Source organism: Dipodomys ordii, unplaced genomic scaffold (genome assembly GCF_000151885.1).
Source record: "Dipodomys ordii isolate 6190 unplaced genomic scaffold, Dord_2.0 Scaffold2, whole genome shotgun sequence".
NCBI classification, from domain to species: domain Eukaryota; kingdom Metazoa; phylum Chordata; class Mammalia; order Rodentia; family Heteromyidae; genus Dipodomys; species Dipodomys ordii.
Window position 1 is genome coordinate 23,482,375 of NW_012267218.1, and position 26,292 is coordinate 23,508,666.

Consider the following 26,292-nt stretch of genomic DNA (forward strand, 5'->3'; position numbering starts at 1 on the left):
AGTGCTCACTTTGGCAGCACATATACTAAAATCAGAATGATTCAGAGATTAGCCTGGCCCCTGTGGAAGAATGACATGCAAAATCTCATGGAATTTGCTGCCTGGGCTGGCTTTGAACCACGGTCCTCAGATCTCAGCCTTCTAAGTAGTTAAGATTATAGGAATGAGCCACCAACACCTGGCAGGACCCATCTTTTAAATAATACAACTTCACCCTTTAAAGAAAAACTCACTGGGGGGAGGGGGGAGGCTGGGAAGGGATGGGAAGGGTAAACAAAGGAGGGGGCTGCAATGCTTGGTAAGAAATGTACGCATTATCCTGCCCATGCAATTGTAACCCCTCTGTACAGTATGTTCACAAATAAAATTAAATTAAATTAAAAGAAAAAAGAAAAACTCACTTTCCTGTACAAGATACAGGTTTATTATGAAGACACAGAAAACACCACATACAAAATACAATCTTCTAACATCCCAAAATACATACACACATATATACTGTACATAAATTTATATTATCAATATAAAAATACATCATTAACATTTCTAAGGACAAATACAAGCCCAATAAATATCACAATCCTAAAATATCTACCTACATTAAGTGCTGGTGGATAAGATGACAGTAAAAGGAGCCAAAGCACATCTGGCTTCTGGTTGTTGACTTAAACTGGTTTGGGGGCAGTGACCAAGTATTCTTTGCTTACTTCTCCATTTCCCCAAATAATTTAAAGGTACCTGATGTCATCAACTCTTGAAAACAGGGCAAAGAAATAATCTGACATTATGACACTATTCTCTGGCCACATGCACACACATACTTCAATTGCATTTAGCCAAGAAATGGTGATCACATGTTTAACTTAAAAGCAGTGCCTCTACAACTTACCCCTCCGGGGTACACCCCAGCTGCATCTTCCTTCCTTTCTCATACTCATCTTGTGTGTCATGTGCTTAAGTGATTTTCCTTTCAAAAAATAAGATTGTGTTTATAGTCAAGTAACACAATTGAGGAGAAAGCCCAACATGAAGTCAACTATGAGAAACAGGCACAGATGTACATGACAGAGTACGATGCTCTAGCCCAGACTCAGAGCACAAACTTGACTGTAACTTCCTGTGTCCCACTGGACTACTGTCACAGGGCGATTCTTTCCATAAAGTTTATGAAAATCTATGTACTTCTCAAAACATGAGAAAACAGGTGTAATTAATTTTACCTATGGAATCTATATTTAGGTCAGGAAATTCTATTTCTCTTGTGTGTGTGTGAGGGGGGGGGAGGGGGGATATCAGATACATGTTGTGAGGAGAAAAGGTGAAACAAAACATTGCCACCATCCCATAGCACATGCTTGGTGAAATTTTCAACCAACTGGGAACAGTCTCCCCTCCCTGAGCTATGCCCTTTGCTCTAGCAGGCCACAATGACTCTTTTGCTTCAATCCCTAACAAATTAACTAGAACTAAAAGTCCTTTTTGTTACCTTCCTATTGGTCTTGAGCTCTAGAACCCAATGTGACCTAGCCTGGGCCTGTGCCTTGATAAGCAAACTCCAGAAGGGACTCAACTCCTCAGGGGTCCTTTGCCTGGAGTTAGATCAGAAGGTGGGACTGGGAGGTGGGAATTGATGAGGGTGGGAGTGGCGAGAGGTGCAGAATATAAAAAGCATCAGACATTTCGAGAAGAGTCTGTTTTCTCCAGCTGTAGAGTCGTGGAACCTTTTACATACTAGAAAGCTCAAGGTCAGGACATAGTCTCTTCACATCATAAACACTTCCTAAGAAGCCAAATACAACTCAAAAGAACCCATCCAATCAGCATGTCACCACGGATTCTGCCACTGTGGAATCAAATTGACTGGAAGATCCTGAATCACTTCCAGACACAGGAGTACGATGTTGGCCTTAAGAGTGATGAAACCTCCAGCATTACCAATACCTCAGGCTACACAGCTAACTGAGTAAAGGTAACGATCCTTGGGTAGAGCAGATTCTTCTCTTGCCACTGACTGTCCTCAGAGGCACAAGAGTGCCAGGAGCAGGGGAGCAGGCGGTCCTGAGGGTCAGTCTCTGGCCTCTCCTGAGGAAGCGTGAAGTGTGCAGAGCTGCACTGGGAAAGGAGCTTGTTTCCGTTTCCAGGATACTTGTCCACAAGCAGCTGCTACTTCTTGGGCTTCTCTAGAATGTTGAGAAATTTCCCCCGTGTCATCTCTCTGGCTGGAATGACAAAGCAACAAAAGATCAATGAGAACCTGAAATGGGGGGTGGGGGGGGGAGATCACAGGAAGGTTCAACTTAAAAAAAAAAACGCAGATTGATTAAATTGCTTCACAACAGATTCAGCCATCACTAACTGAAAAGGGGCAAATGATTATTGACAGCTAAAACTGCACAAAGTGATTCTAAAGTTGGCTACTGCTATGAAGTACAGGCAACGGGAAAGACTTCAGCATCTATCCTCACAAAAATCACCAGGGAATTCCTTTTAGACATCTTTTTCACAAAGTTTACTCTTAGAGGCTAAAAACCAACCAAGATTAGTGTTCTCTTGGTTGTTGGGCTCTGTACATTTATGATCCCCAATCAAAATCAGGGATCATGTACCCCATCTCTTAGTGGTAGTAGCCCCGGCATGCTGTAATATAACAGGGTTTATATTCCCTCAGTGCAGTTGATCTGTGGATGGGGTAATAAAGTAGAGTTTATAGAGCTTTGGTCTTCTCTCTCTTAGCATTGTCAGTCCTTAGGTACTTAATATATCCAGGTAAGGTTTATGTGTCTTTTTCTGACTTTCAGAACCATCAATCTTTGAATGTTGTAGTTACCAGGGAGTTTATACAGCTACTTTATATATATATATATATATATATATATATATATAGCTCCAAAGTAAAACATTCTCAATTATAAGAGCCTCCCCCCAACCCATTTTTAGCTTTATCAAGCAAATTCTAGACACGTTTTCTAAGCATAACCCCTCCATACTTATCTCACAAGGTTATTTTTTTTTTTAACAGATTGAACTGTGTTAGAAGGTGTTAGAAGGTCAGAATTTTTCTGGTACCATGCAGTGGGCACAGGGGAGGTTGTGTCCTATGGTTTCCCAAGAACATGTCATGATACTTGCTAAAAAAGGGAGGTGGCCTAGGAGTTATTGGCAGGAGTAAGAAGGGCCTTTGCCTTGTGGTTGCCTTTTCCCAAGCAAATGATGCAACAGGAATAGCCCCTCCACCCCTTTTCCCTAGCTTACCAGTTCTTTGCTTATCAGTACAATAATGAAGACTATATAAACTATCATCACAGGAAGGCTTTTGGTAATTTTCATCCATACATTTCCCAGTTCTCTCTCACTTCTGAGTTCCAACAAGGGAAAGGAAATTCCATTCACTAGGAATAGAAGCCCCAGGCCTGGGTCTTGTCTCAATACTCATAATTTTACCCCATCCTAAATCCAACTGACTATTCCTTTCTTGGTGGATATATACCAAACTTGGTATATTCAAGGTTTCTGTAAGACTTGCATGCAATTATTTGTTTACAAACTTGGCTTTCTTCCTTCACTAAAATGTTAAGAAACAAAAGAACTAGAACTAAGTGGGAATATACATATGTTAGTTTCCTTTTTTTAAAAAAAAAATACAAGACTAGTTAGTGGCACTTGGTGCTCTATTGTCTACATTGTAGGAGTCTTTTTAATGTAACTTATTTAGCAAGAAAAGTCATTTCTCTTGATGGAAGTAATTCCAAATTAATGGGGAGATTAGGGGTCAAGGGCTAACCACTCTAGAGGAAATCCAATCAAGTACTTTCTTGCCCATGAAGAGGCAGCAAGGACTTCTTTCAGAGAATACAGGATTTAAATTCAGTTTTTACTTCCAGCTATAGCAATTTGTAGCTGGACAATACCTCTGAACCTCACCTTCTTCATCTGCAAAATAACATGTTAATGTTTTCTGTCCTGCTTTTCACTTGGATATTTGCAATCACTATTCTTGGCAACAGTGGCCCTCATTAACATAACCCTTTACAGAGTAGGTAAGTAAGCAGTTCTCTTATTCTCAGTATCAGTCTGATCCTATAGGAATTTATACTTTTGTTTATCTATTTAGCTTTGCAGTTCTGAGACAAGGTCATACTGTATAGTCCAGGCTGCCCTTGATTTCCAGATTTTCCTGCCTCCAACTCCTGAGAGTTAGCCGATTGGTTTACTCACACTTTTGTACAGTGAGTGGGTTTCATCAGTTACTTCTGCTGAATGGATTACCTACCTATTTCTTATAACATATAGATTATCAAGTGATCCTACTACACGGTTCTCTAGAAAGCAGACATGTTTGACACAGAACTCTGCAGGAGAGAAGAGAGCCTTGGTCCTAAACTCTGGGCTTAAGAGGAAGGCACAGATCTCACTGGTGATTTCTGCCCACTGCCCTTCAAACCTCCCAATACTGTTTGCTCCAAAATAGGAGAGAAACTTAGAATATTTAAAGAGTTCTATTTTTAAGACTCAGCTATTTGAAACTCAAAGGCTGAAAAGGAAAAATAAAAAGTGGTAAGTAAGCTCTTCTTGCATTTAACCAATCCCTTTTAACAACCCCCTTTCCACTCAATCATTCCTCCCCCTTCAACCTAATCCAAGTATACAGAGCTGTAGGAAACCACTGTAAAAGTAGAAGTAATTCAAAAGACATCATCTCCTGAATGGGAGGGGAGAAAGTTTCCCTTCTTGCCAGTCCCATATAGGAGATATACGAATGTGTGACACAGCCGCTCCCTAAAAGAGGGCTGTGCCTTATAAATCAGATCATAAGCACCAACCCCTTTTTTGTGCACAGAGAAATTGCTGCAGGCCAGGGGCTGCTCAAGAGCACGTGCCCTCCTGTTCACTTGTCATCAGGGATGTTAACATTTCTGATTAATTCGTATAGCCCTTATTTTATTCTTGATTTCTCTATCCTTGCTCTCTTGCTCTGCTGCAGTGTGATGATCCTTCCCGACCTGGTATAGTAATCATTGCCCGCTAGACACCCCCCCCCACCCCCAAACCTAGTGAAATTGTTTAGCGATGCCAACCGCGCTTTTAATTTGCAAGACATCAGACACAGAGGTAATTTAATACCAACATCTGTTCATTTTTGACTTCTAAAACAAACTCGCAAATGCTGCTACAAAATCCCATTAGAAGCAGGAAGACAGCCTTCTGCTGCTGTTCTGTATTCCTGTGCACACAAGCATATGTGTGTGTGCGTGCATGCACAGGTATGCATGTGCACACACAGACACACACACTCTCTCTTTCTCCTAGTAGGTGTTTTGTATGTGTTTTTTACTATAATAACTCACATTAGAGCTTTCAGATCTTCCTGGGGAAATCCTTCAACTCTTATAGCTGAGAAAGAATGGCTTTGCCTACTTCTATCCCTTCCTTTTCCCAGTAGTTAAAGCTTAGTTTATTCTGGCATAAATGGCCACAATAAGATCCTCTGTTCTTGAGTTTGGCACTTCTAGTTCCTGCATGCTTTCTTTCCACCCTTCTCTCCAGAAAACAATGCTAGGGGCTGCAGATGTAGCTCAGAGGTTCAAGGGTTTACTTAGCACCCACAAAGCCCTGGGTTACTCAGAGAAAACAAGATGGTCAAATAGTTTTATCCAAAGTTGTTAAAATCTGGTAGCTACTTTTGCTTCTGATTTTATTGTCCAGGAACACCAGGTTGAATTCGGTGACCACAATGCTACCATTCTAATAACTATGCCAGGGTGGGTCCGTTGTTCATTAGCTACCATCATGCATTGTGCAGATGAGAAGCATATTTCAAGTCATGATTTACAGGTCCTCCTATATAGCATATAGACCACAAATTTAGAAAGCCACCGTACTGTCACCCTAGGGTTAACATGTGAGTAGCTGTGGAGATCTTAGATCTCATGTATGCTATGCTGAAAGACAGCAAATGGCTAAACTGCAATCAACTTCCAGGTTTATGCTGCTTCTGTTTTCCTTTTCGTAGTTTCTCTGGAACTGTCAGGTTCATGGCAGCTGTAAATACCTAGGTATACTTAGAGAGGTCAGGGCTGAAAGGAGGATTCCATCGTGCTTGTTCTGAGGGTGGCATGGCATTCAATATCATCGCTTCAGACCCTCTAATTCCTCCATCCTCCATTTAGCCTTGCCTTTGGCTCCCTTTTCACAATGACTAGCCCCAAACTGCCTTTTTTTGCAGTAAATTTTCTGGTGGCTGGGTGAAAAAATTCACTAGTTCAGATTGATTTCTCACTGTGGAGGGGATGAGGGATCACCAGAGGCCCCTGGTTAACGAGATTGGGTGCAGGCTCTCTCTGGAGACCAGCCCTCTCTGCCACAGCTTTGTACCTTTCGTCCATGACATATGGGTTTCATTACAGAAAGATTTTACAGATTATAACTTTGAGGCAATTGCCTGCTAAAATTCTGCTTGACTTTTATATATGGAACAATATAAAGCTTAAGTAACTTTTTAACAAAATAGAAGGAATTCATATAATATTTACTTTTCATTTTCTACCTACTTTAAAATTTTGTGCTGTAATTTAATTAAAATATTTGCCACTGCTTTTTCTTTTATCTAGAAGAGCCACAACCAGGATGCTCTTAGGATACTCTTCTATAAGTAGTCAAGAAATAAAGAAGACAGCACAATGTTATGCCAGGGGTAGGACTTTAAGCACTGAACTAGTTTGTATTTGAATTTCAACTTCTATCCTGGGCCCAACATGAGCAAGTCCTCTGATTATCTCTTACAATGTCAGTTTCTTCGTCTGTTCAAGGTAGAATTAACACAGAGGTCACAAAGGCATTCATAAGTGCTAGTTATTGTTGCTGTGTTTTTCTCTCACTGTAAAGGAGTTTCTTAATTTCTTTTAGAGGAATTTATTAATAAAGACATGCTGCATGGGCTGGGAATGTGGTTCAGTGGTAGAGTGCTTGCCTTGCATGTATGAGGCCCTCGGTTCAATTCCTCAGCACCATATAAAAAGAAAAAGCACTGTTGCTCAAGTGGCAGAGCGCACGCCTTGAGCTGAAGAGCTCGAGGACAGTGCACAGGCCCAGAGTTCAAGCCCTACAACTGACAAAAAAAAAAGTTAAAAAATTATCCTTGATTTTTATAGTGATAATGAAAAATGCAAAAATTCTCTGATGGAAAAAGGTATTCAAGAATTAAAAAAATAATTTATGCATGTCATAATTTATGCTGGCTCATGATTGTAATCCTAGCTACTCAGGCTGCTGAGATATGAAATTCACAGTTCAAAGCCAGCCTGGGCAGGAAAGTATAAGAGATTCTTATCTGCAATTAACTACCCCAAAGTTAGTAGATTTGTGGCTCAAGTGATAGAAAACAGGAAGGATCAGTACCTAGGCCCCGAATTCAAGCCCTAGTACTGGCACCAAAAAAAGAAAAAAACCAAAACCACTACCAACAAACCAAAATAACTTAATGAAACAAAGATAACTAAATAAGCATGCTGCTAATGAACAAAGGGGGTGTTTTCATAGAATTGGTATTTCCTTCATTCTACTTTCATCTGATATTCATTCAAACATACCATTCATTGGTTATTTTTAAAATTTTTGTATGTATCTTAATTATTTTGGTTTTTATTATCTTTAGTTTTTCAAAGAAGTTGCCATTCAAAGCAGTTTTAAGTAAAATGCATCCTAATACAATGCATCCTGATCAATGTCATTCTTTTCATCATTTTCTTCCCTCCCAGCCCTATTCCTCCAGCACCCAACCTTTCTTTTTGGTCGGTTGTAGGGCTTGAAATCTGGGCCTGGGCACTGTCCCTCAGCTCTTCAGCTTAGCACAAGCACTTGAGCCACAGCACCACTTCTGGTTTTCTGGTGGTTTATTGGAGATAAGAGTCTCACAGACTTTCCTGCCTGGGCTGGCTGTGAACTGGAATCCTCAGATCTCAGCCTCCTGAGTAGCTAGGATTACAGGTGTGTGCCACCAGCACCTAGTTCCTCCCCCTTTTTTACAGGCAATATACTTGCAACTGTATATCTGTTATTTTATGTACAACTGAGGGAGAGGGAGAGAAATGAAAGAATAGAGAAATCCACACTGAAAAGATACTGTGTGTTCAAGCTGTAGTTTTCTAATTGAGAATGTTCCTGGAGTATGGGAACAGAGCTCTGGAGTAAACAGCAGGTTCTCTTTCTAGCAGACACCTCCTGTCTGCTGCTGGAACTCACTCTTTGTACCTTCAAGCTCATTTCTGACTGCACAGATTTGTCTGTCTCTTTGGTTGACGCCATCAAACTAGAATGTGATCTGTTCTGTTTTCAAGCCTTATTGTTCACAATAGGCCTTTCATTAGTTTACTTAGTGGTATACCTCCATCTTAAACTGCCCCACAGAGCTATCCTGCGTTTAAACTCGGTCTGGATTCCTTTCTTGTGCTTTGGGCTAGCCATGGGAGCCATGAAGTCTCATTACATACCCCTTTCACGAGGACCCCAGATGTGTGTTAAGTAAGCAAAAATATGCAGCATGAGGAACTGTAAAAGAAGCTTTTTTTAAAAAAAGATCTTCAAATGTAAAACAAATGGTGACATTAATGTCTTACAGCTAGGTAGCACATGTACGTTGGTGGACTGACCCCTTCCGAAGAGCCAGTAAGTCAAGCTCTAAGTAGAGTGCTGCTGACAACCTCAGCAAGGGCTTGAGGGCAATTCCAATCATCCTGAAGGGGAGGGCTCAGCTAGACTTTTGGGTCCATTTGGTAACTACATAAAATTCAAGAGTGTGCCAGCACTCCCTATTGACAGGCTCCCTATTGACAGACATCATTTATCTGTCAGTATCTGGCTTCCACATCTGCTATCATAAACTAACTAAACAATACAGATTGAGATTCTTTTGAGAAGGGGCAGAAGGTATAAAAGTGATGGGGATGAGTGTAATCAAGAAATACTGTATGTCTATATGGAAATGTCAGAATTACCCCTGCCCCCTGCACCTCATACAGCTAATATAAAATGTGGTAAAAGCTGGGCACCGGTGGTTCAAGCCTGTAATCCTAGCTACTTAGGAGGCTGAGATCCTGAGGATCACAGTTCAAAGCCAGCCCAGGCAAGCAAGTCCATGAGATTCTTATCTCTAATTAACCAGCAAAAAGCCATTGCTCAAGTGGTAGAGTTCAGGGACTGCCAAGGTCCTGAGTTCAAGCACCAGGACCAGCACAAAAAAAGTGGTAAAAATAAATAAACATGTGGAAATATTAAAAAAAAACTGGCTGAAGTTATTTGTAACAGGAAGGAATATATAAAAACCTAGTTAGTTTGTTTACTGCTGTGTTAAAAAGCTTATTAGCTGCTGGATGCTGGTAGCTCACGCATGTAATCCTAGCCTCTCAGGAGGCTGAGAGTTGAGAGGATCATGGTTCAAAGCCAGTCAGGGCAGGAAAGTCTGTGAGACTCTTAGTTCCAATAAACCACCAGAAAACTGGAAGTGGCACTGTGGCTCAAGTGGTAGAGCACTCACCTTGAGCTGAAGAGCCGAGGGACAGCACCCAGGCCCAGAGTTCAAGCCCCATGACTGAAAAAAAAAGTTTATTAGCTTTACAGAAGGTGTTCTGTAGAAGGGAAACCATTTACTATAATTATGGTTTTTTACTTTAGGAAGATTAAAATACTTTCTGATAAAAAAAAGACTATTCGCTGAGCTCCAATGGCCTGTAGAGTGCCAGTGTCCTCAGTACCTGAGGACCTTGGTCTGAAGGTAGCCCAGGCAGAGAAGCCCATGAAAGCCTTATTTCCAATTAACCACCAAAAAGCTAGAAGTTGAACTGTGGTTCAAATGGCAGATCAGCAGCCTGGAGCAAAAAAGCTCAAGGACAGAGCCTAGGCCCTGAGTTCAAGTCCCAGTATATACATACACATACACAAGACTATTCTCAAAGCAGTCCCTCATTGCAATGGAGCTAAAGTGATTAACATGTATTTTGGTTCACTGAAGCAGAACAGAAAGAAACCAATGTGACTTTAATGCTGTTTTCTAACTGTAGGAACAGAGTTGTCATGCAGCAGAGCCGTCCCAAGGCAGCCAGCTAGACTGAGATTCTTTACCAAGTGTCAGATCTCTACACTGAAAGGGCCACAAAAGGCGATCAATAATCCAAGGAGAGGACTAAACACTTTTTAATGCCTAGTTGCATAACACCTAGTGCTGGTGCCCGTTAAGAGCAGGAGTTGAACAAGTCAATGGATGAGGAGGGGTTTTGAAGTCCCAGTACACTGGGACACTTGGTGTCTTTCAGCAGGTCTGTTGTCCATTCTCAATCAAATCCTGTGGACAAGTATCAACAAATCAGTCTTTGTTGGAAATCTCACTTTTCTCCCCTAAAATATGTGACTTTGAAGGATAGAACAGACTTGAGGTTTTTGCCTAAAGTTCTCTGGATATAAGCAAAAAGACTGTATCTGATAAGAGTGGCCTTGATGTTATATTCATGACCAAATGATCACAAACTATCAAAAGTTTTCACCATTAGGATTCTCAAAGTTCTTACTAGGAGCATACTTTCTAGATTCTTTTTCCATTGGGTATTTTGGCTCTCTTTCCTTCCATGTTTCATGGAGTCTCCTCCAGGGGCTTTCGAGAAAGGTCATTTTGTATCAGCCCCTTTTCTCTTCAACTCACAGTAAGGCTCATTTCAAGAGAATGTTTTATCCAAGAAGTAATATGAGAAAGAAAAGGCAGGACTTAATGTGTAAGTAAACAAATTTGGACAGTTCCAATATGGGGAATACTTTTAGTGGCTTTTCACATGGGGGCTAAAGAAACAGAAATTTCCAGCCAACAGATTTATTTTCAGAATCTAAAACATAAAGCAGGAACATAAAATATGGGAAGTGTCAGCTATGATGCCTGAAGATTGAAGGCAGAAGTAGAAGAATCTAAATTGTCAGACATTTGAAAAATGTATTCAGATGAAAGAAAACCTATGTTTCTCCATCAACTCTCCTTGCTCTGACTTCTTTTAAGAGCAAACAGAATTGGATTTCAAATATGCAGTCTTTCTTATCATCCTTTCTCCTAGCAAACCAAATAGCAAAGTCCCTTCAAAGATTTGTGTTCTGGAAATCAGAGCTAACAAACAACAACTTATTTGTATTGAGTTTCCTTTGTGGAGGGCCTCACAGATCTATTTTAGAGTTTCGCTGGGTTCCCTCTGAGTGAAAAGGCAGTGAGATCAAAGCAATGGATAAATACTTTGGGGGCTAGAACTTATTATTAATTTGTAGAGGGCATACATGCTTCAAGGTTTTTTACATAGTAATACATCCTGGTGAAACACTTCCTATGACCAAAGGCTAGTAACCTCACACTCCTTTAATATCCTCATCCATAAAGTGAGAATCATAGTAATAATCTATCATGTTAGGTTAAGATAGAACTAGTCAGAGTGATTCGACTGGGGCACCAAACATTTTGCTCCAAGTTAGAAACAGTATAGCTTATTCATATGCTGAACTCTAGACTGAGAGCACAGTACAAATCATTCCAGATGCCTTGGATTCCTTCTTGGTTCACCCACTTCTAGCAGCTGAAGTGTAAGGAAAAATGAAGGTCCAGTCTTCTTGGCCCCCCAGGGCAGGGAAACAGTTACATCTTCACACTGAGAAGCCAATAAAAACCTATCTTGATTATAATTTAGATAAGAACCACTGGATTGAATAATAATGTCTGAAACTCCCCTGGCTGTTTCACCTTGAGACGTCCATCACTGGGTTAAACATGATGCTAATTGCATTTGGATTGATTAATTTCTCTCACTCCTGTCTATTCGAATAATGCTTAACAAAATAATCATAGCACCGAGAGCCAAATCTTTTCGTCAAAGGAATGAAGCCATCAGAACAGGCAGAGATGAAAGAAATGAAGATGACCCGTAATTACTGCTACGGTGATATCATTACCATATTATACAAAATGAGTGTGTTGGGGGTGGGGGGTGGAGGAAGGAGGGGCTGAGATTATTTATTCCTTTTAATGGAACCCTACAACCTAAGAATGCAGATGTGACATCAAGTAGAAAGCACAGAAATACAGAACTTAAAAAAAATACAAATCTTGCTTATGAAAATGCAAAATCCAGCAAACACAGAGGCTAAGATACATCAAATGTCTTGGGCTGTGAGCAGGTATTATTCACACCACTATTTTTTTCATCAAAATAACATTTTGTTTATGACTTACATAGAGAGATTTAAGATGGTGTCTTCACACCACAAGCATTCCTATAGTTACTGGAGAATTTTTCTTTAAACCAATGAATAATATAATTCCATTTTAATTTTGTTAGAGGTAACTTTGTTTGTAAAATTAGAATCTGGGCTTAACTGTCGCTAGTTCTAGTTTAAGACATCAAAGAAAATGTCTATATATCGTCACATGTGGTTCACTGGACAATATTATGGATAAGGAAGAGTCTAGAAGCTATCTTCTTGTTTGATATAAACGATTTTTGGGGGTGGGAGGGCTGGTCTTGGGGCTTAAACTCAGGGTAGAGATGCTATCTCTGAACTTTTTTTTTTTTTGGTCGGTCGTGGGGCTTGAACTCTGGGCCTAGGTGCTGTCCCTCAGCTCTTCAGCTCAAGGCAAGCGCTCTACTACTTGAGCCACAGCGCCACTTCCAGTTTTTTAGTGGTTAATTGGAGATAAGAGTCGTATAGGCTTTCCTGTCTAGGCTGGCTTCAAGCTGTGATCCTCAGATCTCAGCCTCCTGAGTAGCTAGGATGACAGGCGTGAGCTATGGGTGCCCAGTCAGCTTCTGATTAGAGAGAAGTCTCATGAATTCTCCTGCTTGGGCTAGCTTAGAACCACAATCCTCATTTATAGGTATGAGCCACCAGCATCCAGCTTGATTTAAATCAATGTTTAGTCAGCATATATTGCATATGAAATTTAGTAAATATTTGTGAAATAGAACATTTAGAAGCTAAATCATTTTTAAAGACGAGCATTTCCTAGGATAGTTCTACTAGGGTATTTTAAAGACAGTGCTCTTGTTAATAAATAAAAAACAATTAAAGAGATGCTGAAATTGCATTGATTTATGGATGGATGGATGGATGGATGGATGGATGGATGGGGGTATGTAGCCAAGGGTAGCCTTGGAGTTGCTACATTCAAGATCTTCCTTTTTCAGCCTCCTATGCTATATGCTGGGATTAGAGATACGCACCAACATTTCCAGCTTAAAATTGCTTTTTAGCCTGGACAAAAGGTATGTTTCTCTATTTTATTATACAATTATTTCCAAATAAATTAAGTATATATATTTTGAATTTGTAATCACTCAATAATGTCAGCAGAGCTTTAAAAGAAGAAACAAATACATACTTCTACCAGTTACAAGGATAAAAAACACATTTTTAACTCAAAAGAGAAAAAAAGGAATTATCAATGATTACTATGCTTAAAAATGATTTTTTTCCTCAAAGATAACCCAAGAGTCTATGAGACTCTTATCTCTAACCAGCAAAAAGCTAGAAGTGAAAGTATGGCTCAATTGGTAGAGTATCAGCCTTGAAGGAGGAAGTTCTAAACCAGCACACATGCACACCCCCCCCACAAAATCAAATACATTAAATAAAATCAATTTACCATCTTTAACTTAAACTAGATATATTAATACATTATTGATAGGAACATTTAATCTCATTTCCTCTTTTTAAAAAATTTTATGTCACAAAGAAATACCTAAATTATGTAACTGTAACTCCTCTGTACATACCTTTATAAAATAAAAAAAATTCATGTCACATGTGGTCACACACGCCTGTAACCCCAGCACTCTAGAGGCCAAGACAGGAGGATCATGAGTTGGAAGGTCAGCCTAGACTTCCTAATGAGTTCAAGTCAGCCTGGATTATATAGCAAGACCCTGTCTCAGAAAAACCCCAAACCAAACCAAGAACTAAAAATCATCTCTTCATGAAGAAGGTCTGGAAATAATGACTGTACAATAACAATGAGTACTATTAGTGTTTAGATTTCTAACAAAAAAGAACCAGATTTCCTTGGAGAAATGAATGTGATTTCACATCTGGAGAAATAAATGAACAAGGGGTATTCTGATATGCCTGAAAACAAGGAAATCATCAACACTTACTACGGCCATGTCAAAATGCATAGGCAACTACTGTAAGGGGCATCCACTACAGATGGCACTGTTTGGAAGCAGAAAAGGGTAATGATTTCAACAGATCAAAGCATATAAAAAGGCCAGGTACTAGCTACAGGAGGCTGAGATCTGAGGATCTCGGTTCAAAGCCAGCCCGAGCAGGAATGTCTGTGAGACTCTTATCTCCAATTAACCACTAGAAAACCGGAAGTGGCTCTGTGGCTCAAGTGGCAGAGCACTCACCTTGAGCTGAGGAGCACATGGACAGCATCCAGGCCCAGAGTCCAAGCCCCATGACCAACAAAACAACAATAGCAGCAACCCCTCCCCCCAAAAAAAAGAACATTAAAAGGGCCAGACGCCAGTGGTTCGTGCCTGTAATCATAACTACTCAGGCGGGTGAGATCTGAGAATCAAAGTTTGAAGCCAGTCCGTGAGACTGTTATCTCCAATTAACCACCAAAAAACAGAAAGTGGAGCTGTGGCTCAAAGAGCTCAGGAACAGTGCCCAGGCCTTGAGTTCAAGCCCCATGGCTGACAAAAGAGGAAAAAGGAAAAAAATAAAATAAAAAAACAGCACCTACATATTAAACACAAACAAGCAAATAAACCTTTTAGTCATTTCAACTCATTCTGAAAACTGATAAGTAAAAGAGGGAAAATGTGACATGTTTCCCGCCATTACTTGCTGGACACCTAGCTGGTGACTGAACAGCTAGTACTAATAATAACAACGATGATGAAAAGGATTAGAGCTGCCCATCCAAATGTGCATGACCTGACCCAACTGGAACACACACACAGGCTGTGTACGTCCTGCAGTCGCAGGAAGATTAAATAGAACACCAACTACGTGGGCTTTGGGTTCTGATTCAAAGAAACCAATTCTAAAAAAACCCAACCAATTCTGAGTTACACGGTGATGGACTATAGTAGTCACTGTAAAGGAATTATTCTTGAATTATTTTGCTCAGTGTGATAATCATGTGTTATTTTAAAAGGGGGCTTTTGGTTAAAGTATATACTTAAGTGTTTATAGATGAAATGGCAAAACATTTAGGACTAAAAAAAAACATTCCAGTGAACAACAAAAGTACAGAAATGTAGAGGTACAGATAAAGTAAGAACAACAGGAGCTGGGAAGGTGGCTCGGTGGTAGAGTGCTTGTATGCACTTGCCTTGCATGCATGAGGCCCTGGGTTCAATTCCTCAGCACCACATAAGCAAAAAAAAAATCTAAAAAAAAAAAGGAATTTTTTGATTGCTGATCGTGTGTAATTTCTCATCCAAAGAATAATGGAAATAAACTTTTATGACATGAAAAGTTATCCCTTCTAAAACTTTTCTTGTCCAACCATTCCTGAGACCTCTGAACAGTTAATGATTCCTATCTCTGTTCCCTGGTCTACTCTTCTCTGAGTACTCATTCATGTAGCTCCCACAACTACACTGTGATAGGAATTATATCATATATACATATCATGTATAGTGATAAAGAGAAAAGGCTATCTTTCCAGAGACACATTTGATGAGGTTTGTTTTTTGTTTTCAAAAACTTCAAGGATAAACTAAAGCATAATTTTCTCCAGGTACCCATCCGCAAATTCAACTTCTATTATTTTTTTTTTCCTTCTTGAGCCACAATGCAACTTGTAGCTTTTTTTTTTTTTTCCTGCTTATGTGGTGCTGAGGAATCGAACCCAGGGTCTCATGCATGCAAGGCTCTACCACTGAGCCATCTTCCCAGCTCCACAAGGCTAACTTTAAAGACAAGGCCAGGCTGGGAGGTAGGAAGTTATAAAAAGGAAAAGTTTAATCACTCATCAAAGTAAATTTCAACAATTTGCTGTCATACTACCAATAGCTATATTTGTAGTACCTTAATAATCCTACTTTATTTCCATCATTTTTTTACTTCAAAGCTGCTGATTTATCCAATTGAAAACAAATTACTTGTTTCAGATGATAATTTGATCTTTTTTTTTTTTTGTGGTACTAGGGTTTGAACTCAAGGCCTATGCTTGTTATGCTTGTTATGCAAGGTTTTACCATTTATGCCATTCCCAAGCTCATCTTTGCTTTATTCTTCAGGCAGCATTTCATAGTTTTTGGGCCAAACTCAGACTTGATCCTTCTGCCTATACCTCCCAAGTAGCTGGGACTATGGAATGTACTAGTATACTTGGCTTGTCTGTTGAGATGGAGTCTTGCTAACTTTTGCCAGGACTGTCTTGAGCTTTGATCTTCTTGATCTCCACCATCTGAATAGCTGGGGTTATGGTATGTGCCACTTACACACAGAAAGTAATTTGATTTTGAATTACCTGTACTATGTTTCCACATATATATGGTTCATCTTCTTAACCAGTAAACTTACTGATGAACGATATTTTTGTTTCCTCGCAACACTGGGGATTGAACCCAAGGCTTGTGCATGCTAGGCTAGCATTCTACCACTGAATTACATCTCCATCTCTGGATGGATTTGGATAAAATGTGCAATATACAGTAGCCATCCAGTAAGCCTTAATTTTAAAAAATTATTCTCTCTAAAACTATGAAGCACAAAAAGTTATGTGGCAACATAAAGGTATAACAATTTCAGTTTTCATGTGCTTATGAATTTGTTTTAAAATCACATGGCAACCAGGTAGGAATTTGGTTGCATATGTCTACTTATAAAGTCATATGGAAGTGTTATTTTGATGTTTCATGAATTAGAAGTTAATGTACAATAAATATATACTGAGTGAAAAATACTCTTTCGATTATAGTACTGACCATAATTTAGGATTTAAAAAATAACTTGTGGTTAATCAGTATGATAAGATGGATGGTTAATTAGATTAATTATATATGTGTATATATATATGTATAATTGTATACATATCTGTGTATCTGTGCATATGTGTCTGTGTGTGCCAGTCATGGGGTTTGAACTCAGGGCTTGGGTGCTGTCCCTGACCTTTTTTTGCTCAAGGTTAGCTCTCTGACCGCCATCAGTTCTCAGCCTCCGGAGTAGCTAGGTTTATAGGTGTGAGCTACTGGTGCCCACCTGGCTGCAATTATAATTCTTAATAATTAAAACTTTTTACTTTTGTCAGATGCCAGTGGCAGAGTTGAAAATTATTGTGATAGCATGGTCTCCCTGATATGTGGAAGTTAAATCCAAAATGCAAGGAGATATGACAAAGTAAGCAGGACTCAAGAAACAAAGGACATCTACTTAATTTGTCATATAATTTCTAAATGACTCCATGTTCTTGACCATATATGCATGCACATCTGAGGGAAGCTAAGAGTAGGGCACAGAATCACAGAATCAGAGGGAATCAGGAAAAAATACGACAGAGGGGCCCATCAGCTACACTGGGCATTGATGAAAACAAACTAAGCCACTCAAGGGCAGCGCTGGGAGGGAGGGACTGAGAGGGAAAGAGGGGACAGCTCACACTAAGCAAAAGGAAAGAAGTGTACAGATCACCCAACACGGAAGAAATAACTGTATTGTCAAATTTTTTAGAATTCACAAACTTTGTAGACTAAGATAATGACAATTTGCCTTGTGAAGGTAAAATACTCTGAAATTTGTGGAAATTTATGTAATCATTTAATCTCAAAATTTATAAAAATAAATAAATAAATAATAGAAATAAAAAATTATATTGTGCTAGAAGAGAGCAAGGTAAGGCTGGCATTGTTCAAAAAGGAATGTACTCTTTACCTGGCTTATGTAACTGTTAACACCTCTGTATATCACCTTTATAAAAACAATAAAAAATTTAAAAGTTATTGTGCTTATAAAATCAACCTGACAAAATTTCATGAAATAACCAACCAAATCTCAGAGTAAGTCTTTCCTTTTATATTTATGTTGGTTTTAATAAACTTGTATTCTTTTATTTTTTTAATTTAATTTTATTGTCAGGGTGATGTACAGAGGTGTTACATATATAAAGTAATGAGTACATTTCTTTAAAAATATTTCTTATTTTATTTATTTATTTGACAGTCCTGGGGCTTGAACTCAGGGCCTGGACATGTCCCTGAACTTTTGCTCAAGGCTAGCACCCTACTACTTGAGCCACTACCCTACTTCCAGCTTTTTCTGTTTATGTGGTACTGAGGAATTGAACCCTGGGTTTCATACATGCTAGGCAAGCACTACCACTAATCCACCTCCCAGCCCATGAGTACATTTCTTGTCCAACATTATTACCCCCTCCCTAGTTTTAAACTTGCATTCTTATAACCAAACATATCAGACTAAATCTTTTTGTTGGTTTGTTTTTGCTAGAAGTTCTATGGATCAAGCCCAGGGTCTTTGACTTACCAGGTAAGCATTCTGCCACTAAGCTCTACTCCTAGCTCCCCTAAAAGTCTTTTTTAAAATTTAAAGACAGAACTTCCTGAACAGAGTCCCAGGGTCACAACAAGTTGGAGAGAGACTCGACAAATGGGACTACCTTAAAATAAAAAGCTTCTGCACAGCTAAATCTATCGCAACTAAGCTAGAAAGACAACCAACTAATTGGGAAAAAATATTTACCAGCAATATATCAGACAAGGGGTTAATATCCTGATTATACAGGGAACTCAAGAAACTAATCCCTCCCAAACCTAACAAACCAATTACTAAATGGGCAAGGGAACTAAAGAGGGACTTCTCAAATGAAGAAATAAAAATGGCAAAGAAACACATGAGGAAATGTTCATCATCCCTGGTGGTGAAGGAAATGCAAATAAAGACAACCCTGAGATACCACCTTACCCCAGTCAGAATGTCCCACATCCACAAATCAGCCAACGACAAATGCTGGAGGGGATGTGGAGAAAGAGGAACCCTATTACACTGCTGGTGGGAATGTACACTTATACAACCACTTTGGAAAGCAGTCTGGAGGGTCCTTAGAAAGCTAAAGATTGACCTCCCTTACGACCCAGTCATACCACTTCTAGGCATCTACCCTGAACAACAGGAACCAATATACAAGGACACGTGCACCTCCATGTTTATTGCAGCACTGTTCACAATAGCTAGGATATGGAAACAACCCAGATGCCCCACGACAGATGAATGGATCCAAAAATTGTGGTATCTATACACAATGGAATATTATGCAGCCATTAGAAATGACAAAATAATGGCATTTGCAGGGAAATGGATGGAGCTAGAAGGAATCATGTTGAGCGAGGTAAGCCAAGAGTGAAGAGACAAACGGTACATGGTCTCCCTGATAAGTGGATGATAAATCCAAAATGTTAGGTGATACGACAAAACTAACAGGACTTAAGAAACAAAGAACTCCTGCTCATCTGGTTGAACCACTACTAAATATCCCCATGCTGCTGATCACATGTATGGTGTATAACATGTGAACACTGTTATATATTACAGACTGTGATAGACAATTTGCTCTAGGAAAGTTAGAATGAACTTGTGACTTAGAAATTATGTAATCACTTAATCACAATAAAAAAAAAAGAACTTCGGGGAAGGGAGGGAGGGAGGGGATGGTAGGGGGAAAACAATGGAGGGGCTAACAATGTTCAAGAGGAAGTGTACTCATTACCTCACTCATGTAACTGTAACCCTCTGTATAGTATCTTTACAATAAAAAATTAAAAAAAAAGAAAGAGGTTATAATCTTGAGGCTTCATTATTTGAGTGCAAAAAACTAATATACTTATAAAAAAATTTAAGGACAGAAAAATTACAAAAGCTAGTTTTCATAGTTAAGCTAGCTCTAATTTGATTAAAGGATTGTACTTCTAAGATTCAGAGTTGACTCAACAGTCTGGCTCAAGTGGTAGAGCGCTAGCCTTGAGGTGGAGGGCTGAGAGACAGCGCCCAGGTCCAGAGTTCAGACCCCAGGACCAGACCAAAAAAAAAAAAAAGATTCCTTTCATTGAGCTGGGCATGCTAGTGGTTCATGCCTTTAATCCTAGCTACTCAGGAGGCTGAGATCTGAGGATCACAGTTTGAAGCTAGCTGGGCAGAAAAGTTTGTGAGAATTTTACCTCCAATTAACAACCAGAAGCTCCACTGGAAGTGGAGCTGTGGCTCAAAGTGGTAAAGTGTTAGCCTTGAGCACAAAAGCTCAGGGACAGAGCCTAGGCCCTGAGTTCATGCTATATGACTCTCTTTTTTGTTTGCTTGTGTGTGTGTGTGGGGGGGTGGGTGCACGCGAGCGCACACATGCACACACATACACACACACACACACACACACACAAGAATTAACTGTGATTTAAAAACAATAAAAACAGAGGATGACCCATTGTCATTCATGTTCCAAGATAGCCAATCCACTAAAGACAAATTCACAGTATACCATTCTTCTCCATTCTAGTTCAAGATAGAAAACATTTGAAATGGAATCTAATACTGAATGTTGACGAAAGTAAAGGGCTGTATATCTGTTTACCTAGTCACAGTTTCTAAATGATTTAGAAAGGCAAAGGAGAGACTAATCAACAGCTGAGTGACCAATCAGTTTACTATGTAGATCCTTGGATAATACATGTTAAACTCATATTAAGACTGTCCCTGAGGTATTCTAATGCAAATGGGATGGCATGGTATAGGAACATAACCCCACATCAGAAAAAGATTAAAAATAATATAAAAAATGGTACACAAATGTCCACAGACATATTATTCACATTAGTCCTAAAGAAGAAACAATTCAAATGTTCATCAGCTATGAATGGATAAAAATGGAGTATATACATATGACGTAATATTATTTAGTAACAAAAAGAAATATAATCACTGGGTGCTGGTGGCTCACGTCTTGAAGCCAGCCTAGAGAGTAAAGTTGTGAGATATTATTATTATTATTATTTTGCTGGTCCTGGGGCTTGAATTCAGGGCTTGGACATTGTCCCTAGGCCTCTGTGTTCAAGGCTAGTGCTCTACCACTTGAGCCACAGTACCACTCCCAACTTTCATGAGATTTTTTTTTTTTTCTGTCAGTCATGGGGCTTGAACTCTAGGCCTGGGCACTGTCCCTGCGCTCTTCAGCTCAAGGCAAGCGCACTACCACTTGAGCCACAGCACCACTTCTGGTTTTCTGGTGGCTCACTGGAGATAAGAGTCTCATAGATTTTCCTGCCCAAGCTGGCTTTGACCCGACATCCTCAGCTCTCAGCCTCCTGAGTAGCTAGGATTACAGGCATGAGCCACTGTCACCCAGTTTACATGAGATTCTTATCTCCAATAAACTATAAAACACCTCCCCTCCCACACAAATAAATGGATATAATCTACAGACAGAAAATAGGCTAGTAGTTCCTAGGGTTGGCAGGGTAGGGTGGGGGATCCAGAATAGGCAGTGACTGTGAATAAGCATGGATTTTCTTTGTATATATTCCAAAATTAGACTATGGTGACAGTAGCAAAATTCTATGACTATACTAAAAATCCATTTATGTGTATACTTTAAGTGGGTGAATTTTATGTGGAAGATGTTTCAATAAAGTTACTTTAAATTTTAAAATAAGTGGTATGTACAGCTAAGCAAAAATTAGCTACAAAAATTAGATGTAAAAAGCTCTCTGGATTTGTCAAACTCCTGATCAGGGGACTTCACGGCCACAGAAGGCAAGTCTCTCCACCAAAGACACAGGCACCAGTTTATACCTCTATCTGAAGCACAGCTCACCCTTTCCTTCTGACTTTCTTGTTGCTAAAATAGTGACAGAAAATCTAACCAATCTTCTTGAGAAAAATCATAGGCATTGGGACCTTACTGTCATATGCTTCAATAAAGAACATTCTTGATAATTACAATTTTGTTTAAATTTAAATTACATCTGAATTTGGCCTTAAGATGTACTACTTTAGGGGCTGGGAAGGTGGCTCAGTGGTAGAATGCTTGCCTTGTATGCATGAGGCCCTGGGTTCAAGCCCTCAGCACCACATTAAGCAGAAAAAGTCAGAAGTGGCGCTGTGGCTCAAGTGGTAGAGTGCTAGCCTTGAGTTCAGGCCCCATGACCAAAAAAAAAAAAAGATGTGCTACTTTAAAGAAAAAGCATTTAAAAAAGCAAAAATCTAAAAAGTACAAAACACAAAGAATATTTTGAATTAAAGTGAGTACTGTACTTAAATCATTTAGATATAATGAATAATAACTTGAAAAAAATCCTTTTTTTAAGGACTACTCATCCTGGAAAGTCAGGATGCAATTAAATTTAATATAAGCAGATTAGGTTAGTGCAAATGCATTACATTAAAAAACATTTTAAAATGCCATATACTTAAACATACCAAAATCCTTGAAATGAAAGATTAATATTGCTATGAAATCTACGTAATCCTCAGTATGGCAAATAATTGGTTAAATGTAATAGCTGATCTAGCAATCTTTACCCAAATTATGAACAATATAGATAACTTCATTTATACAAGAAGTATTTAGTTGTGAACTTCCCATGTATTCATTATTGTGCTACACTAGTTGGTTTATTCAATATGTGTGTGTGCATTTGTGTGTGTGTGCGCGCGTGCACGTGTGCGTGTGCACGCTTATTTATTTACATTGCTGGGATTGAACCCAGGGCTTCAGATATGAAAGGCAAGTGGTGAGTCACTGAACTATGCCCTGAAATGTATTTACTGAACACAATACAGGACTGAGAGTTATGAATTGTTTTTGCACTCATGACATTTTTGGTGTCTATGAAACCAGGCTGACCGCTAACTGATCTGAACACATTCTTACATTCTTAATATATTTATGAGGCAAAGTTCTTATTTGTTTTAATAAATGCTATTGTTTCTTTGTGCTGGCTTCATATTATGTTTCTTATGTCTTATCCAAATCAAGTTGTATCCTGCTCTATATGCCACATTACATAAACTGCTAAGGTCCTGAATTATGCCTAACAATCCAAATCACTCTTCGGTGCTCCTTTGCAATCAATCTCAGCATCACCCATGGTCCTGATCTACTTTGTTACTACAAGTTAGCTTCATCTTTTCTAGAATTTTATATAATAAAATAATATAGCACATACTCTTCAGCAAAACATTTTGAATATTACTCCATTTTATTGAATGTATCAGTACTTGGTTGCTTCTTAGCACATTCTATTGTCGGATCTAACGCAACATATTTGATTATTCATTTATCTACTGATAGACTTTTGCGATGTTTTCAATTTATGATTATGTATAAAACTGCTATGAACATTTTATCTGTCTCTGTATAGGATTTTTCATAACAAGCAAAAAATATCACAAATAGAATTGTGTTATGTGGTTGTTTAAGTTTAAAAGAATTGTCAACCTTTTCATAAATAGCCTTCAATGTTTTAAATTCCTATCAGTAATCTGTTAGTTCCATTTGCCCCACAATCTAACACTTGCTATTGATCATCCTCAATTTTTGCTCTTTTAATGGGTATATATTTACTTAGCAATATCACACTGTGATTTTAATTTGCAAGAATTATTTCACTGATGGTTAATAATGTTAAGGACATTTTGTGTGTGTGTGTGTGTGTTTGTTGGTCCTGGGTCTTGAACTGTGGGCCACAGTACCAGTTCTGGACATTTTTACATGCTCATTGACCATTTATTTCTCATGTGATGTGTCAGTTCAAATATTTTATCCCTTTGAAAACTATCAGCAAGGTATCATGGGCACTGGAAGTTGGTTCGGTGGTAGAGTGCTTGCCTTGCATGCATGAGGCCCTGGGTTTGATTTCTCAGCACCACATAAGCAGAAAAAGCCGGAAGTGGTACTGTGGCTCAAGTGGTAGAGCGCTAGCCTTGAGCTGAAGAGCTGAGGGACAGCACCCAGGCCCAGAGTTCAGGTACCATGACGAAAGAAAGAAAAAGAGAGGGGGGGGGGAGGAAGGAAGGAAGGAGGAAGGAAGGAAGGAAGGAAGGAAGGAAGGAAGGAAGGAAGGAAGGAAGGAAGGAGAGAGACAGGCAGACAGACAGACTTCATTGCTCTTTTAGAGGCTGGCAAGGTGGCTCAGTGGTAGAGTGCTTGCCTTGCATGAATGAGGCTCTGGGTTCAAGCCCTCAGCACCACATTAAGCAGAAAAAGTCGGCGCTGTGGCTCAAGTGGTAGAGCTTTAGCCTTGAGCTGAAGAGCTGAGGAACAGCACCCAGTCCCAGATTTCAGGCCCCACATCATTAAAGTATGTCTCCAGCTATGCTTTCTATTGGCCTTTTTTTTTTTTTTTAGATAAAGTCTGGTTTCTTGCCCAGAGGGATTCCTAAACCATCAGCTGCCTATATTAGGCTCCTCATCATGGATGGGATGACAGGTGAGCTCCACTGCATCTGGTTTCCCTCCACTGAGGAGTCTTGTGGACTTTTCTGGAACAGAGATCCCCTCATCTAGCTTAGAATGACAGGCTTGATAAACTTTTCTGCCCAGGCTGCTTCCAAACTGTGATTCTCCCAATCTTTCAGCCTCTTGAGTAATTAGGATTACAGGTGAGAGTCATTGGTACCTAGCTCTAAGAGGGTTGGTTTTTTTTTGTTTTTGTCATGTATTCTAGATATAGTCTATATCAGGTACAGTTTGGTTCTTGTTATTTGTAGTACTTATGGTCTATAAAGATATCTTATTTAGTATATATTGTTGGTTCATTAACATTAAACTCAACAAATAGCACTATAACTCATGCCTGGATGAAGCCTATCTAAAACATTTATTTTCTCCATAAAGTATATCATAGCCTTTTGCACTTAGGAACAGAGTACAGAACCTCAGCATTATGCTTTGGGAGCCATTCTAAACAGCAAAACCACCAATGAAAGGAGCAACAATATGTTTAACAAATAGTACCATAGAAGTCACAGTAGGATAGTTGTTTTCTGTATGAGCGCTAAAACAAGAGAGCAGAACATTGCATCAGTTCATTTCACCTGGTAGCATTTATGTTGGGTCATTAAGTGTTTATGACATCACTTGAATGTCCACCAATGGTTGTAAAGGCACTATGAATGTTGGTTTTGGGGTAATAAATATCAAGTAGGCAAATCTGCAACTTCAGAACCTATTAATAAAATTTAACTACACATATATTACAGGTATTTTTCCTAAGTTGTGATGTCTTTTCTTTTTTTTTTTTGGCCAGTCCTGGGGCTTGAACTCAGGAGCCTGGGCACTGTCCCCGAGCTTCTTTTGCTCAAAGCTAGCACTCCACCACTTAAGCCACATTGTCACTTCCTGTTTTTCCTGTTTATGTGGTACTGAGGAATCAAACCCTGGGTTTCATGCAAGCTAGGCAAGCAATCTACGACGAAGCCACCTTCCCAGACTGGTCTTTTCCTTTGCTTAACAGTGTTTTCAAAAGAGCAGAAGTTTTACATTCTGAAGTATAATTTATTATGTTTTTCTTTTATGCTTCATGCTAGCTAAGAAGTCTATGGCTATCCTAAGGGTGCAGTGATTTTTCTATAAGGCTTTCTATCATAAGAGGTTTTCTTTTGTTTTTGGCCAGTTGTGGGGCTTGAACTCAGGGCCTGTGTTCTGTCCCTGAGCTCTTTAGTTAAGGCTAGCACTCTACCACTTTGAGCCACAGCACCACTTCCAGTTTTTGAGTGGTTAACTGGAGATAAGATTGTCATGGGGACGTTTCTGCCTGTACTGGCTTTGAACTTCGATCCTCAGATCTTAGCCTCCTGAGTACGATTACAGGCATGAGCCACTGCAATGTACATGGCTTAAGACATTCATCTTTTACATTTATATTCATGAATTTCTGAGTTACTTTTATGTTGTAATATATAAATCCAAGGTCTTCCTCCCAGATGATTCAGTTGTTTCAGTGCTATTTGCTAAAAAGACTAGATCATCCTTGAATTATTTTGGCTTTCTTTTTTTTTTTTTTTGCTAAAATACACAACAACAATAATGGACTGTCTATATACAAGTCTATTTCTGGACTCTTTATTTTGTTCTGTTTATCCCATCAAAAACAATATTCTCTCAATAAGGGTAGGTTTACTGTAAGTCTTGAAATCAAGATTATGTAAATCCTCCAATATTTTGCTCTTTTTCACTATTGCTCAAGTTTCTCAAGAAAGTCTACTAGGACTTTGATTAGAATTGCATTGAATAGGGGGCTGGGAAGGTGGCTCTGTGGT

General features: G+C 39.2%; 1 protein-coding gene across 1 annotated transcript in view; it reads right to left on the reverse strand.

The window, feature by feature from the left end:
* Positions 1-707: 707 nt before the first annotated feature.
* Lin52 (lin-52 DREAM MuvB core complex component) overlaps positions 708-26,292 on the reverse strand; it is a 98,575-nt gene continuing 72,990 nt past the window's right edge. Inside the window, exon 6 of the mRNA XM_013015144.1 lies at positions 708-2,219. Coding sequence (XP_012870598.1) covers positions 2,164-2,219 — 56 coding nt within the window. The 3' untranslated portion in view covers positions 708-2,163. The remainder of the gene's footprint in view (positions 2,220-26,292) is intronic.